Below are 13,201 nucleotides of genomic sequence, written 5' to 3' on the forward strand. Positions count from 1 at the left end.
TTTTATTTAAAGAAGGTAGGGACAAAGGTAGCTCTTCACAAGATCTACCAACCACTTAAAATCACCAGCATTGGTTTGACCAGACCAGGGATTTTTTTTGCATTTAGACTCCGCCCACTAGCCCAAGAATGGCGGAAGAATCGAACGCTACGTGGTCAGTTATCACACAAATGCGGAGGCATCCCTACGTTACGCCGGCGGCGTAGGCGGGGCGGCCGGTTCTTCCTCTCTGCTTCTTCGGCCCCTCCCCCAGCGCTCACACGCTCATTGTGAAGCGACACAGCTCCGGGTCTTTAGGGCTGTTTAAGACCTAGAGACTTTAAATCCGTGGTGCGTGTCAGCGCCCGCGCTGCTCTTTTCCCACTCGAAAGGCTAAGAGCGCGAAATTCACTTTATTTTATTCTCTTCCCACTCCCACCTTGAGCTGACTGCCTGGTGAGCGCAGACAGCTCGCGCCACCTCTCCCTCCTCTCCGCCCCTCCCCCTTCGGGAGCTCCCACCCGCGCTCCCCCGCCTTTTCCCGGCGACGCGCACGCGCATCAGGCCGGCTCGCGCCCTCTCCCTTTCCTCCAGCCCGCGAGACCCCCCTCCCCTTCCGCCTCGCGGCGCTTCCTCGCGCCGCGGTCTTCTCTATCCATCCCGACAGCGCGGGGCTCCCCCCCCGCCCGCCAACGGCGGGTCCCCAGCTTCCCAATCCCCCTCGCTCCCCGCGCCCTCCGGCAGGGGCCTAGTCCCGGCCCCCTCGCTCCCTCCCTTCCCCCTGACTCCCCTTCCGGACGCTACCATCATGCTGAAGCCTCAGCCGCCACAACAGACGTCCCAGCCCCAGCAGCCGCCCCCCACGCAACAGGCCGTGGCCCGCCGTCCTCCCGGGGGCACCAGCCCTCCCAACGGCGGCCTCCCGGGGCCGCTGGCCTCCACCTCTACTTCTCCAGGGCCTCCGGCAGTCGCTTCCCCTTGCCTGGGGCCTGCAGCGACTGCAGGCAGCGGGCTCCGCCGGGGAGCCGAGGGCATCTTGGCTCCACAGCCGCCACCGCCGCATCAAGAGAGGCCAGGGGCCGTTGCTATCGGCAGCTCGAGGTGAGGAGGGAAGGCTTCCAGGCGGGGAAGCCGAGGCTGCTATTCCGGCCCGGGACCTGAGGACATCCGTGCGGGGCGGACCCCCAGCTTCATCACCGTCGGAGGGCACCGGGGAGCATGAGAGGCCCCCCGTGATGCAGGGGGTGGGTCTTCTCGGGTCCTAACAGGTCGGAGGAAAAGGGTTCCCGGGCGGCCATGGACTGCTTAGGGGCCAGGCTGAGCTCTCGGGGCCTGCTCAGGGTTCGGGGCTCGGGCCTTCAAGTAAGGCGGGGGGCACCCTCCATTGCCGTCGGAACGGGGAGCTGAGGGGGGGGCAGAAGAGATGAGCGGGGTCCCAGGCTCCATTACCACGGAGGGTCTCGCGGTCCCGGGACTCAGCCAATGGGGAGTCAGCTGTGGGAAGGGGTCCCCGGCCGTAGCCAATAGAGGGGGGCGCGCGGCCCACAGTTTGGCCAATGGGGAGGGAAGGACTTGGGAGCGGGCTGCTGCCTCCCCCTTCCGGGTCTGGCCAGTAGGAGGGGAGCTGGCCGGGCGGGGGGACGGAAGGAGGGACGACTGGGAGGACTGCGGGCTGGGAACCTCCAGCGCGCGTGCGCACTGTCCCTACGTGCGCGCGGATGCTCTGTCTCATGACCTAGGCATACGCGTGTCTTGGGTAGCATTGGGCAGAAGAGGGGAGTGTACGTGGAGGCTTTCTGGACGCCCCACTCGGTTTCTTTCGGTCTCTTCTTTCGTTTTAATGGAATTGAGGGTGGTGGAACACGCAAGCGCAGTTGGTTCTGGTAGCGGGAGGGGGCATTTTGAAGAGGCCCGTGGGCTTTAGTGCGCAGGCGCAGAACGGGTGAGGCCTCCTGGTGGATGGCTTTTGCGGCTGCGCTGTCCCCCCAGCCCCGCCAACGGCCCCCTCAATCGCCGGTTACATCAGCTATCCGGGAACAGGGTTACTGGGTAACTGGTGACCTGCCAGAGTTGGTAACGGGCTGAATGGGTAATGAGGTCGAGGGGGTGAGGTGTAACGGGGGTGCCTTCCCAGGGTTTGGGGCGTTAAGCTGCTGAAAATAATTGTGCTATTTGGAAGGTAATGTTCCTGAGGTTGATAGTTTGAAATCTGCACTTCCTTAGCTCCTGCCTCTACATCTGGACTGGGGGGGTGGTTAAGGTCCCCCTGTCCCTTGGAGAAAGTGAGGTTGTGTTGAATTGGCTCTTCAGAACAATGACAACCATTATTAATTGAGATCTGTTTTACTGGCATTTGGAGGCAATGTATTTACCGGCTATTGATGCCAACTTCTCTGTAAGGTGAGAATTTGAACATCTTGTTGATAAATTGGTTGTAGCCTAAATCAACATCTTCACTTAGCATGTGGTTCTAGAGTACCAGGCCCTTTGAAATTGATGGTATAAAAGATAATTTAATCAATTTCTTGATTTCCCTTATAGGGGACAGAGCACAGGAAAGGGACCCCCACAGTTACCGGTGAGTGCCTTTCCCTCGCCTAATACACAAGGACCTAAAATTTCTGTTCCCGGAACATCCAATTGGGTGGGATAAGTACAGAGATGGCTTAGTTGGGCTCAAAAGGACAGGAGACCCCGCACACAGGGAAGGGGTGAGTGGAGCCCTGGGCCTTTAGAAGAAACATGAAATGTTGACCAGTCACTCCTTATTTCTCCCTGATAGGTGTTTGAGGGTGTCTACAATAATTCCAGAATGCTACATTTCCTTACAGCTGTTGTGGTAAGTGGGTACCTAAACCCTAGATTTTTTAAAGACTGCTAGGAATCAGTTTGCTAGAGACACTCGGATTTTTTAACTCTTCCAGGGCTCTACTTGTGATGTAAAGGTGAAAAATGGTACCACCTATGAAGGTATTTTCAAGACTCTGAGCTCAAAGGTAAGCTATTCAAATTGGGTTATTTAGGGAATTGATGGAAAGTGAGAATAAAATGGATTTATTAATGGGATGAATTGTGTGTGCTGTTGGACAACATTATGACTCAAACTAATATTTAAAAATCATTAAAAAAAAAAAATTTTTTTTTTTTTTTCTATGACATGGGTCTGACCCAATCTGGGTACTTTAATGTTATGATGCTTAAATTTTAGAGTGCCAGATGTTGAAATTTGAAACTTGTTAAGTCCCATAGCTAGTGTTAGGAAGAAAGTGTTGTGGAAGTTTTTAAAAGAGTGGAAGTAAATAGTCATATTTTTGCCTTCACATTTCTTGATACTGACCCTGGGGTGTTGGGGAATGGGGGCTTTGTAGTTTGAACTAGCAGTAGATGCTGTACACAGGAAGGTGTCCGAGCCAACAGGTGGCCCTCGTCGGGAAGACATTGTTGACACCATGGTGTTTAAGCCAAGTGATGTCATGCTGGTCCACTTTCGAAATGTTGACTTCAATTATGCTACTAAAGGTATTGTTGTAGACCATTACAGATTTGGTCACTCTATGTGAGTAGAGGGGAAAGGGCAGTTTGTGTACAGGTGGAACAGACAACACTACTTTTTGTTTTGTCGCTGCTTTTGTATGGGAGATAGCAGGCTTTTTGTTTTTTTCTTCTTTGTGAAAATGTGTCTTGGTTTGATACAGTGGGGTAAATTCTGACCTGATTATTGTTCTTCATGCATGCCCTCCCAGCCTAGTTTTCAACTTCTTGCTCATTTTGAACTATTAAGATGAGACTTTCTATGTTGTTCTCCCCCAACCCTGGTGGCACACAGCAAATATAGTCCAAAGCTGAGTTTTACTTTGTTTTGCTCCTGAACTTCTTGGGGGGAGGAAGGATGTGTGAAGTATTATATGATTCCTGATTGTCACATCTGCCCCAACAGACAAATTCACCGATTCTGCCATTGCCATGAACTCAAAGGTGAATGGGGAGCATAAAGAGAAGGTGCTCCAGCGCTGGGAGGGGGGCGACAGCAACAGCGATGACTACGACCTGGAGTCTGACATGGTACACAGTCTTCCCCCACTCCCTGAGAACCTGAGGGCTTGGGTGACTGCTGTCAGAATATCGCTGTTATTGACAGTGAAGTTGTTCATGGGGAGGGGGGAGGAAAATTCTTTGCTGTTGCCTGTTCATTGTAGTCAGATGCCAAATAGAAAGGTTCAGAAGAATCACAAAAGTATTTACTATCATTATCATTGATCTGTATTTCCTTCAAATCACTTTTTCACCAAATTTTAGTAAGACTGAGCACCGTGTGTGGGTCCATTACCCATTTTGAAAGCCTACTTTGATGCGCTTAATATTTTCCTAGCTAATAATTCATACTTGTACATTATATAAATACATAGTTAACAGTTATGAATGGGGTATTCTCTTTTGGTGCTGTTTAATATCCTTTTCCTATTTCTGAATTTTTCATGTTGATACATAATCTATAGTGTATTGCTTTCAGCTGTTGTGTCTTGCTGTGTATGTGTACAAGCATGCCTTGTAGATACTACGATTCCATTCTGTTTCAGACTGCTGTAGTAAAACAAATATATTGAAGCAAATTTTTTCCTTCCTAGTTCACATGAAAGTTAATTTATACTTAACTCTGTAGCTTGTTAACATTTGTAATGGCATTTTGAAGAAATTTAAAATACTATGAGAAATAATAAAAGGAGACATAAAGAGAACACATACTGTGGTAAAACCGGTTCCAGTAGACTTGTTTCAATGCAGGTAGCCACAAACCTTCAGATTTTCTTTTTTAACACAGTAAAGCAAAATACAATGAAACAAGGCCTTGCATGTACACGAGTGTACACAAGAAGCTGTTATATTTCTTCATTTTCTGATGGGTGTTTTGTCTGGCTTTTTGATTTTAAAAATAAGGCCTTATCGACGTTGTAGCAGAATGTGTTTACTTATGTACATGTTGTTGTTATGTGCTGTGGAGTCAATTCTGACTCATAGCGACCCTGTACAGGGTTTCTGAGACTGTAAATCTTTACGGGAGCAGAAAGCTTCATCTTTATCCCACGGAACAGCTGGTAGTTTTGAACTGCTGACCCTGAGGTTAGCAGCCCGATTCGTAACTACTACGCTAGTAACATGGAAATGGATTTCTATTTAGGACTTTTCTGTTTTACTAATTATTGTCAATTTGGTGGTATTGATAGTCCCACCAGCTGTGTTCCTGTTTTACCATTCTTGCTTTGGTCACATTTTTAAGTTTTTCATTCAGTGAAAGGAAATTTACGTGTTACCATTACTTTCATTCTTGTGTTTAAAGTATTTGTTTTTCCTCTCCATGCAGTCCAATGGATGGGACCCCAATGAGATGTTCAAGTTCAATGAGGAAAACTATGGTATAAAGACTACCTACGATAGCAGCCTTTCTTCTTATACGTGAGTATCTTGGTACTTCCTGGTTGATGAAATATGGAGTATGGGTTCAGTAAGTGGCTCTGTAGGATAAGTACTGGGCTGCTAATCGCAAGATTGGTGATTCAGACCCACTAATCAGTACTAGGAAACTGCAGGGTCGCTATGAGTCGGAACCGACTTGATGGCACTTAACAGCAACAGAAGGCAAAGGCTTCTAAGTGGAACATCCGTTTTGGTCGTGCTTTTTTCTGAGTGCTCAGATTGCTCCTTTACTCCTTGGTCTGCCTTGTGAACTCCTTCCTCAAAACTGGTTTTTTTTTTTTCTCTTGTTGAAAGGAGCCTCTGATAGCGTAGTGGTTACGAATCGAATTGCTAATCTCAGGGTGAGCAGTTCGAAACTACCAGCTGTTCTGTGGGAGAAAGATGAGGCTTTCTGCTCCCGTAAAGATTTACAACCTCGGAAACCCTGTGCACGGTCGCTGTGAGTCGGAATCGACTCCACGACACATAACAACAACATGGTAGAATGAATTCCTTCTTTGTCCGTGTCTGCCCTCTAGAAGTGAAAATGTACTTATGCATGCTTGAGTGGTATACCTTGGTGCACTGCCGAAACCCAGTGGACACTCATTAAATGTATGCTTAAGTTGTCAAAATGCCCAACACCTGTCCTGGGGATAGAACTGAAAGAAATGTTTTCTCTTTTTTCCCCTACTTGTCCCCTGTCTCCATTCTGGTGGTGGTCTATGTGGCTTCCCTCAGGGTGCCCTTAGAGAAGGACAACTCAGAAGAGTTTCGTCAGCGGGAGCTGCGTGCAGCCCAGCTGGCACGAGAGATTGAATCAAGTCCCCAGTACCGCCTGCGGATTGCCATGGAGAATGACGATGGGCGCACTGAGGAGGAGAAGCACAGTGCGGTCCAGCGGCAGAGTTCTGGGCGGGAGAGCCCCAGCCTGGCATCCAGGTAATGACTGGGAGTGGTTAGAGCTTTGTGCATGGTAGTCTATGTGTCAGAACCAAATCCAAGTATAAGCTAGTAGAGAGCTGTTCTCAATGTCTGTCTGAAGGTTGAAGCCCAGAGAGGTTAGGTAATTTAAGGCAACACACCTGAAGATTCTGGACTTAGAGGAGTAAATTCCCCCAGATTTTGCTTTACAAGATGAACTCAGACTGTACATAAACATAAGTGTCTCTAAATGCTGCATCTTGAATCTCTGGGTAATACTGTTTTTCTCATCGTACAGAAACGGTAGAATTGTGCAACATTGCCAGATTGGTTGGGTAACACAACAGAAGGTTCTAAGCCTATAGCTATATAGGGCATTTAATCAGAGTGTATCTACAAACGGGAGAGTAGAAAGCTCGAGCCAGGCACTGTGTGGGGTCAGGGTGGGAAGTGTGCGTTAAAAGGGAGATACGTCTTTTCAGTATGTATGAGTTTTGTGGCTACCTGAACTTAAACTGAACTTTCTCCCCAGGGAGGGGAAATACATCCCTCTGCCCCAACGAGTTCGGGAAGGTCCCAGGGGAGGTGTTCGATGTAGCAGTTCCCGGGGTGGCCGGCCTGGCCTTAGCTCTTTGCCACCTCGTGGGCCTCACCATCTTGACAATAGCAGCTCTGGTCCAGGTCCTGAGACACGTGGTATAAATGGAGGTGAGTTGTGGAACAGACTTGCTGAGGGGCATGGGAGAGGACAGAAGGATGAAGAGTAGGATTTAGATGCACTGATGGTGATGTAATAGCAGGTACTCTGCTGTCTCTTCTTTTATCCTATCTTTTAAAAAAAAAAAAAAAGGTCCTTCCCGCATGTCCCCTAAGGCCCAGCGGCCGCTGAGAGGTGCCAAGACTTTGTCTTCACCCGGCAATAGGCCTTCTGGAGAAGCGTCTGTTCCACCTCCTCCAACAGGTAAAATTTCACCAGTTTTGGGAATTTGTAGATGGTGTAAATATGGTAGATGTTGAATGCTGTAGTGGGAGGGAGTTTCAGATGTGAAAGATTATGGGGTTGGGGGGTGGCCATGGGGTTGATTTGTTTAGCCTTTGGTGGGGAAGAGTTTTTCTGTACTGCAGAAATCCAAACCTGGTGATGCATGGAATATCTCGTCTGTCTGTCTGGCAGATAGATGGCTTTCGTTTAGAATTAATTTCATTGCCACATTAAAAAAATACAGAAGTCATAAAACATTCATGGTTTTGTTTTTGTTTACTCTTTTTTTTTTTTTTTTGCAACATAGAAAGTTCTGCCAGCATTAAGATTACCTTGCTGCATAGCTCTAGTTGGCTGCCCATTAGGCATTCTGGTGTGACGTGGCACTCATAAGGCCATTCTATGTGCCTACTGTGTAATGTTTTACTGTATAGCATTTTGTGTGTTTGTTGACTTAGATGCCCTGTGCCTGTTTCAAACAACAATAACCATTTTACAGCTCTCCCTTTTCTTCCAGTGGGCCGGATGTACCCCCCACGCTCTCCCAAGTCTGCTGCCCCTGCTCCAATCTCAGCTTCCTGTCCTGAGCCTCCCATTGGCTCGGCAGTGCCAACTTCTTCTGCTTCCGTCCCTGTGACATCATCAGTTGTGGATCCTGGAGTAGGCTCCATTTCCCCTGCTTCTCCAAAGCTCACACTGGCCCCCACAGATGGTAAGGGCCAGATGGTTGAAACCTGTGGACAGTGAAGCATTCTTGACAGAAGAACCTTCAAGTATCTGCCTCTTTTTTTTTTTTTTTTTTTTTAGTGAAAGAACTACCAACCAAGGAGCCTGGGAGAAATTTGGAGCCCCCGGAACTGGCCAGGATAGCTGCGAAAGGTGAGGTGTTTTTCCTGCCCATGGCTTGTAGTGCTGTTGAGTCGGTTGCAGCCCTGTATAGGGTTTCCGAGGAACGACTGGTGAGCTTGAACTGTCAACCTTTACAGTTCTAACGGCTTTGCAGTCCTGGTGCATTAACCCACAGCGCCACACCAGCAGTCCTACCCAGGTCTATTGCCCCTCTATTGAGGCATTTGTTTGTTTCTGTTGGTGAAGTTGTAAATTCAGAAGCAAATTATCGTTTTGATCCTAGTTTCTTTTTTAAGATTCTCAAGGGTTCTATCTTTTTTCTTCCCTGATTTCTTGCACTGTGTAGCTAGCCACCTTTGCGGAAGCGGGTGTTAAGAGGGGAAAATACAAAACTATTTTCTCGTTTATAGTCCCCGGCCTTCAGAATGAACAGAAACGATTTCAACTGGAAGAACTGAGAAAGTTTGGGGCCCAGTTTAAGGTAAGAAATGGAAGTAAGGGGAATGAGCTAGAATATTAGCAGGATGAAGAGGGGTGTAAAGGGTTTATAGAAGCAGCAGGGACTAGTGAGGATTTCATACGGTTGGAATAGGCAGGACCTGGGGTCTGGACCAGATATAGTGTTCTAAGTGTATGTGTTTCTCATTCCAGCTTCAGCCCAGTAGCGCCTCTGAGCCCAGCTTGGATCCTTTTCCTCCCAGGATCTTAAAAGAGGACGCCAAGGGGAAGGAAAAGGAGGTTGATGGTCTGTTGACCTCAGAACCCATGGGGTCCCCAGTCTCCTCCAAGACAGAGTGTGTATCTGATAAAGAGGAGAAACCGCCCTTGCCACCAGCAGGAGGCACTGAGGGACCAGAGCAGCCCCCACCACCTTGCCCAAGCCAAACTGGCAGCCCCCCAGTGGGCCTCATCAAGGGTGATGACAAGGACGAGGGCCCTGTTGCCGAGTGAGTGGAATGGGGAAGTGGGCGGATGTCAAGGATAGGCAGGGAGGGGTAAGCCATGAGAATTTACTTTTTTTATTCTTTCATAGACAAGTCAAGAAGTCAACATTGAACCCTAATGCCAAGGAGTTCAACCCCACAAAGCCTCTGCTTTCTGTGGTGAGATCAGGCGGGAGAGCTTGGGTTTTGGTTTCTGTGAAAGCCTTGGGAGGGTGGAGGGCAGTAACAGAGCAGTGGAGCTAGCACACGGTGAGAGAGGAGGCATTGTAGAGGCAGGCAGGCATAGCAGCAGGCCTCTAGGGTGGCTAGGGATCCTGATGGGTTTAATGGGTAGTTGTGTGTTTTGCTGGGGCTGAGGTGAGCATTTGGTTCAGGAAGTACTTCAGTAAAGTTTCGAACACAAGCTTTATTCAGGCAGATACACTTGTTCTGAATCCCTGCACTTAAAAACAGTGATCTGAGATAAGCAATGAACTTCTTGGCCTCAGATTCTCATCTGTTATTTGAGAATGCCCATTTCATAAGAGTTGCTGTAGGGTGGAACCGAGATAAAATGTAGATTGTCTGTCTTTAACACATAACACTACATGAATGCTGACTGCTGTTGTTAATAGACATTGGAGAGGAAGATATAAGAAGTTCAAATACCTTTTTTTGTCTCTCACAGAACAAATCCACCAGTACTCCAACTTCCCCAGGGCCCCGGACTCACTCAACTCCTTCTATCCCGGTGCTGACAACAGGCCAGAGTGGCTTATATAGCCCCCAGTACATCTCCTACATACCTCAGATCCACATGGGGCCAGCTGTGCAGGTAAAGCACTACTTGGGTACAGGGTACAGGGGTGGTATTGGTAGGGCAGGCTGAGGGAGAGCGTTTGGCTCGTTCTCCTGGGAATTTGTAAGCAAGTCATTTATGGCGCTGCAGAATAACGTATTGGAACTTAGGTCAGTTTGAACCACAAGGTCAGCAGTTCAAACCTCACCAGCCACTCTATATAAGGCTGCTGTGAGTTGCAACTGACTTGAAGGCACTTAACAACAAATGCTTTTTTCTAGGCACCTCAGATGTATCCATATCCTGTCTCCAGTTCTGTGCCTGGACAGCAGGGCAAATACAGGGGAGCCAAAGGTGAGCAGGGTCAGGAAGGGGCTGTTAGTGGGGCTGCCCAGTGCCTTCTGGCAGGTGGAACTTAAGCTCAGCACTATTTTTCCCCAACTTCCAGGCTCCCTACCCCCCCAGCGCTCAGACCAACATCAGCCAGCCTCGGCCCCTCCAATGATGCAGGCTGCTGCTGCCGCTGGTCCACCTCTAGTGGCTGCCACACCCTACTCGTCCTACATCCCTTACAACCCTCAGCAGTTCCCGGGCCAGCCTGCCATGATGCAGCCCATGGCTCACTACCCCTCACAGGTGACTGGGGCACAGGAAAAAAGTGGGGGTAGAGTAGCCCCTCCTAGGGATTCCTTCTCCACTTGTAGTAACTTGGTGGATGGGTGGGAAATGGGCAGAGCTCTGCCTGATTGACACCGGCTAAGGAATTGGTGTTAGTAGACTTGGGGCTTAAACTGTAGCTCTTAGGTTTCTCTTTGTTGGCAAACCTCAAACAAGTCATTAACATCTCAGAGTGATTATGAATGATGAAGGTAGTTGGTTGTTGGTTGGCAGGAGGACATGCTTCCTAAGTCTTCCTATGCTAACTGATTTTTCTGTCAATATCCCAATAGCCGGTGTTTGCCCCTATGCTTCAAAGCAACCCACGCATGCTGACGTCGGGGAGCCATCCCCAGGCCCTTGTGTCATCATCCACCCCTCAGTACCCTTCTGCAGAGCAACCCACCCCCCAAGCCCTTTACGGTAAGTTCTCTGCTCCCTTTCCCTGTGTCTCCCATTCTGTCCCCCTTCTGCCTAGATTCTGGACTCTGCTCAACACTGATTCTCTTTTCCCTGCTGCAGCCACTGTTCACCAGTCCTATCCACACCATGCCACACAGCTTCATGCCCACCAGCCGCAGCCAGCCACCACGCCTACAGGGAACCAGCCGCAGTCACAGCATGCGGCCCCTAGCCCCGTCCAGGTGCCTACCACGGGCAGGGGCTGAGATGTGGAGGCTATATGGGTATCCGGGAGGGGAGAGTGTGTTGGAGAGCCATCCCACCGTGGGCAGTGGGGCCAGCAGAGTAGGTGGCACTCACCCTTCCCTCCCCCTGACAGCACCAGGCGGGACAGGCCCCACACCTGGGCAGTGGACAGCCACAGCAGAATCTGTACCACCCAGGGGCCCTGACAGGCACGCCGCCTTCTCTGCCACCGGGTCCTTCTGCCCAGTCCCCTCAAAGCAGCTTCCCCCAGCCAGCCGCTGTGTATGCCATCCATGCCCACCAGCAGCTGCCCCACGGTTTCACCAACATGGCCCACGTCACCCAGGTAAGACCGGAGGACCTGGCTTCCTCTGGATCTGATCCACCATGAGGATACCAGGGGGTTCAAAAACTTACCTTTTCATTCCATTTTCCCATGCACTTTTGAAGCCCCTTTGCAGCACCTAATAGGGTTCTCCCTTCTTTCTGCTCTCTGTAGGCCCATGTCCAAACTGGAATCACAGCAGCCCCGCCCCCTCACCCTGGGGCTCCCCACCCGCCCCAGGTGATGCTGCTGCACCCACCCCAGAGCCATGGGGGGCCCCCCCAAGGCGCGGTGCCCCAGAGTGGGGTCCCTGCACTCTCCGCTTCCACACCCTCACCCTACCCCTACATCGGACACCCCCAAGGTGAGCAGCCTGGCCAGGCGCCTGGATTTCCAGGAGGAGCCGATGACGGGATTCGTGAGTTCTCGTTAGCTGGGGGAATTTGGCATGGACGAGCTGATGGGCTGCAGGTGGGGCAGGATGCACGGGTTCTGGGTGGGGAATGAGGGGTCTTGGAGGCAGGGCTATCCCACAGGGCGCCCGCCGACCTGCACCTGTCTGTGAAGTATGTAGGGTGGGCAGAAGCCACAGCCGCCGCCGCCAGGGGCTTGCTCCTGGCTCTGTCCTTTGCTTCCCTCCGTCCTCGCTCAGTTGTGATCCAGCAGCCCCCCTCCCCACTGCCTCCCCAGCTCTCAGTGACCCCGACTGTCTCCTGACTTAGCCGAGGTAAGGTCAGCGCAGCAGACAGGGCCAGGCTGGGGCGTGGGGGGCTGAGCTGGGCACACGAGTAAGGGCTCCGGCTCACTGGGAAACAGCGATTGACTTGTACTTTTGACAGCCCCAAGAGACACCCTGAGGAGGCCGCTCCTACCCAAACATCCCCACACCCCCACTGGATGGCATTGGATAAAGGGACAGCTGCTTGGGTTCTAATGCTCCTGCTCTCTTCTCTTTCCCCTCCAACCAGTTCAATCTCATCCCTCCCAGCAGCTCCCCTTCCACCCCCCGGGGAACTGAAGATTGTCCTGGCCGCGACCTGAGACCTCCATGAGTGGAGGGGGAAGAGTGATCTCTGTCTCTTCCCCCAGCAGCTCGGACCAGTCCCAGCCCCCCAACCCCCCTGTCCTCCTGGGGAAGCTGGGGGATTCCTGCCAAGCACCTTGAATGGGAGGGGCCTCAAAGTGGGCAGGGTCAGGGCCCAACTGGGGTGGGAGGGTTCCTGCTCTGACTCTGCCCATTCCTGCCCCATCTTGCCCTTCCCATCCTCTCATCTCTCCCCTGCTGGAGACAGAAGATCTTTTATTTTCTATTATTTATAACCTCAGACTTGGGCCCCCTGTTCTTCCCCATTAACTTGAGTGATCTACGTGAGAGAGAGACAGATGCCCCACAAGGATGGTTGGACAAGGACTTTTACTTTTTTATTGCATATGTATATATATATTTTTAACTAATTAAAAAAAAAATCGTTTGATATTTTGCCCATAGGATACCTTCAGTATTGCTACTTGAGGCTTGAATTTTTTTTTTTTTTTCCTTCAGTTTTTTCAACTTGAGAAATTCTGAGCATGTTCTTCCCTTTTGGTTTTCTAACTCCAATTCTTTGCATATTTCATTATACTTGACTTTATTTCCTCAAGTTGTCCTTTGAAATTTTCTGTTC

The 13,201-nt window shown here is 50.3% G+C and overlaps 1 protein-coding gene across 5 annotated transcripts; it reads left to right on the forward strand.

Moving 5' to 3' along the window:
* Window positions 1-580: 580 nt before the first annotated feature.
* On the forward strand, window positions 581-13,002 carry ATXN2L (ataxin 2-like). Of its 5 annotated transcripts, XM_006877040.1 has the most exons (24): window positions 581-1,080; window positions 2,521-2,557; window positions 2,762-2,818; window positions 2,904-2,975; window positions 3,348-3,498; window positions 3,917-4,041; window positions 5,339-5,430; window positions 6,172-6,372; window positions 6,887-7,062; window positions 7,205-7,315; window positions 7,854-8,048; window positions 8,144-8,215; window positions 8,596-8,666; window positions 8,837-9,132; window positions 9,219-9,288; window positions 9,797-9,943; window positions 10,189-10,261; window positions 10,356-10,543; window positions 10,858-10,987; window positions 11,087-11,208; window positions 11,346-11,558; window positions 11,712-11,955; window positions 12,105-12,269; window positions 12,506-13,002. In XM_006877040.1, the coding sequence occupies exons 1-23, from the start codon at window positions 788-790 to the stop codon at window positions 12,257-12,259; spliced, it is 3,291 nt and encodes a 1,096-aa protein (XP_006877102.1). In that variant the 5' UTR covers window positions 581-787; the 3' UTR covers window positions 12,260-12,269; window positions 12,506-13,002. The 5 variants fall into 5 exon arrangements, with proteins under 5 accessions (XP_006877102.1, XP_006877103.1, XP_006877105.1 ...); XM_006877041.1 differs by lacking the exon at window positions 12,105-12,269 and having other exon boundaries at window positions 12,529-13,002; XM_006877043.1 differs by lacking the exon at window positions 12,105-12,269 and having other exon boundaries at window positions 11,712-11,901.
* Window positions 13,003-13,201: the final 199 nt, after the last annotated feature.

Source organism: Chrysochloris asiatica, unplaced genomic scaffold (assembly GCF_000296735.1).
Source record: "Chrysochloris asiatica unplaced genomic scaffold, ChrAsi1.0 scaffold00440, whole genome shotgun sequence".
NCBI lineage: Eukaryota > Metazoa > Chordata > Mammalia > Afrosoricida > Chrysochloridae > Chrysochloris > Chrysochloris asiatica.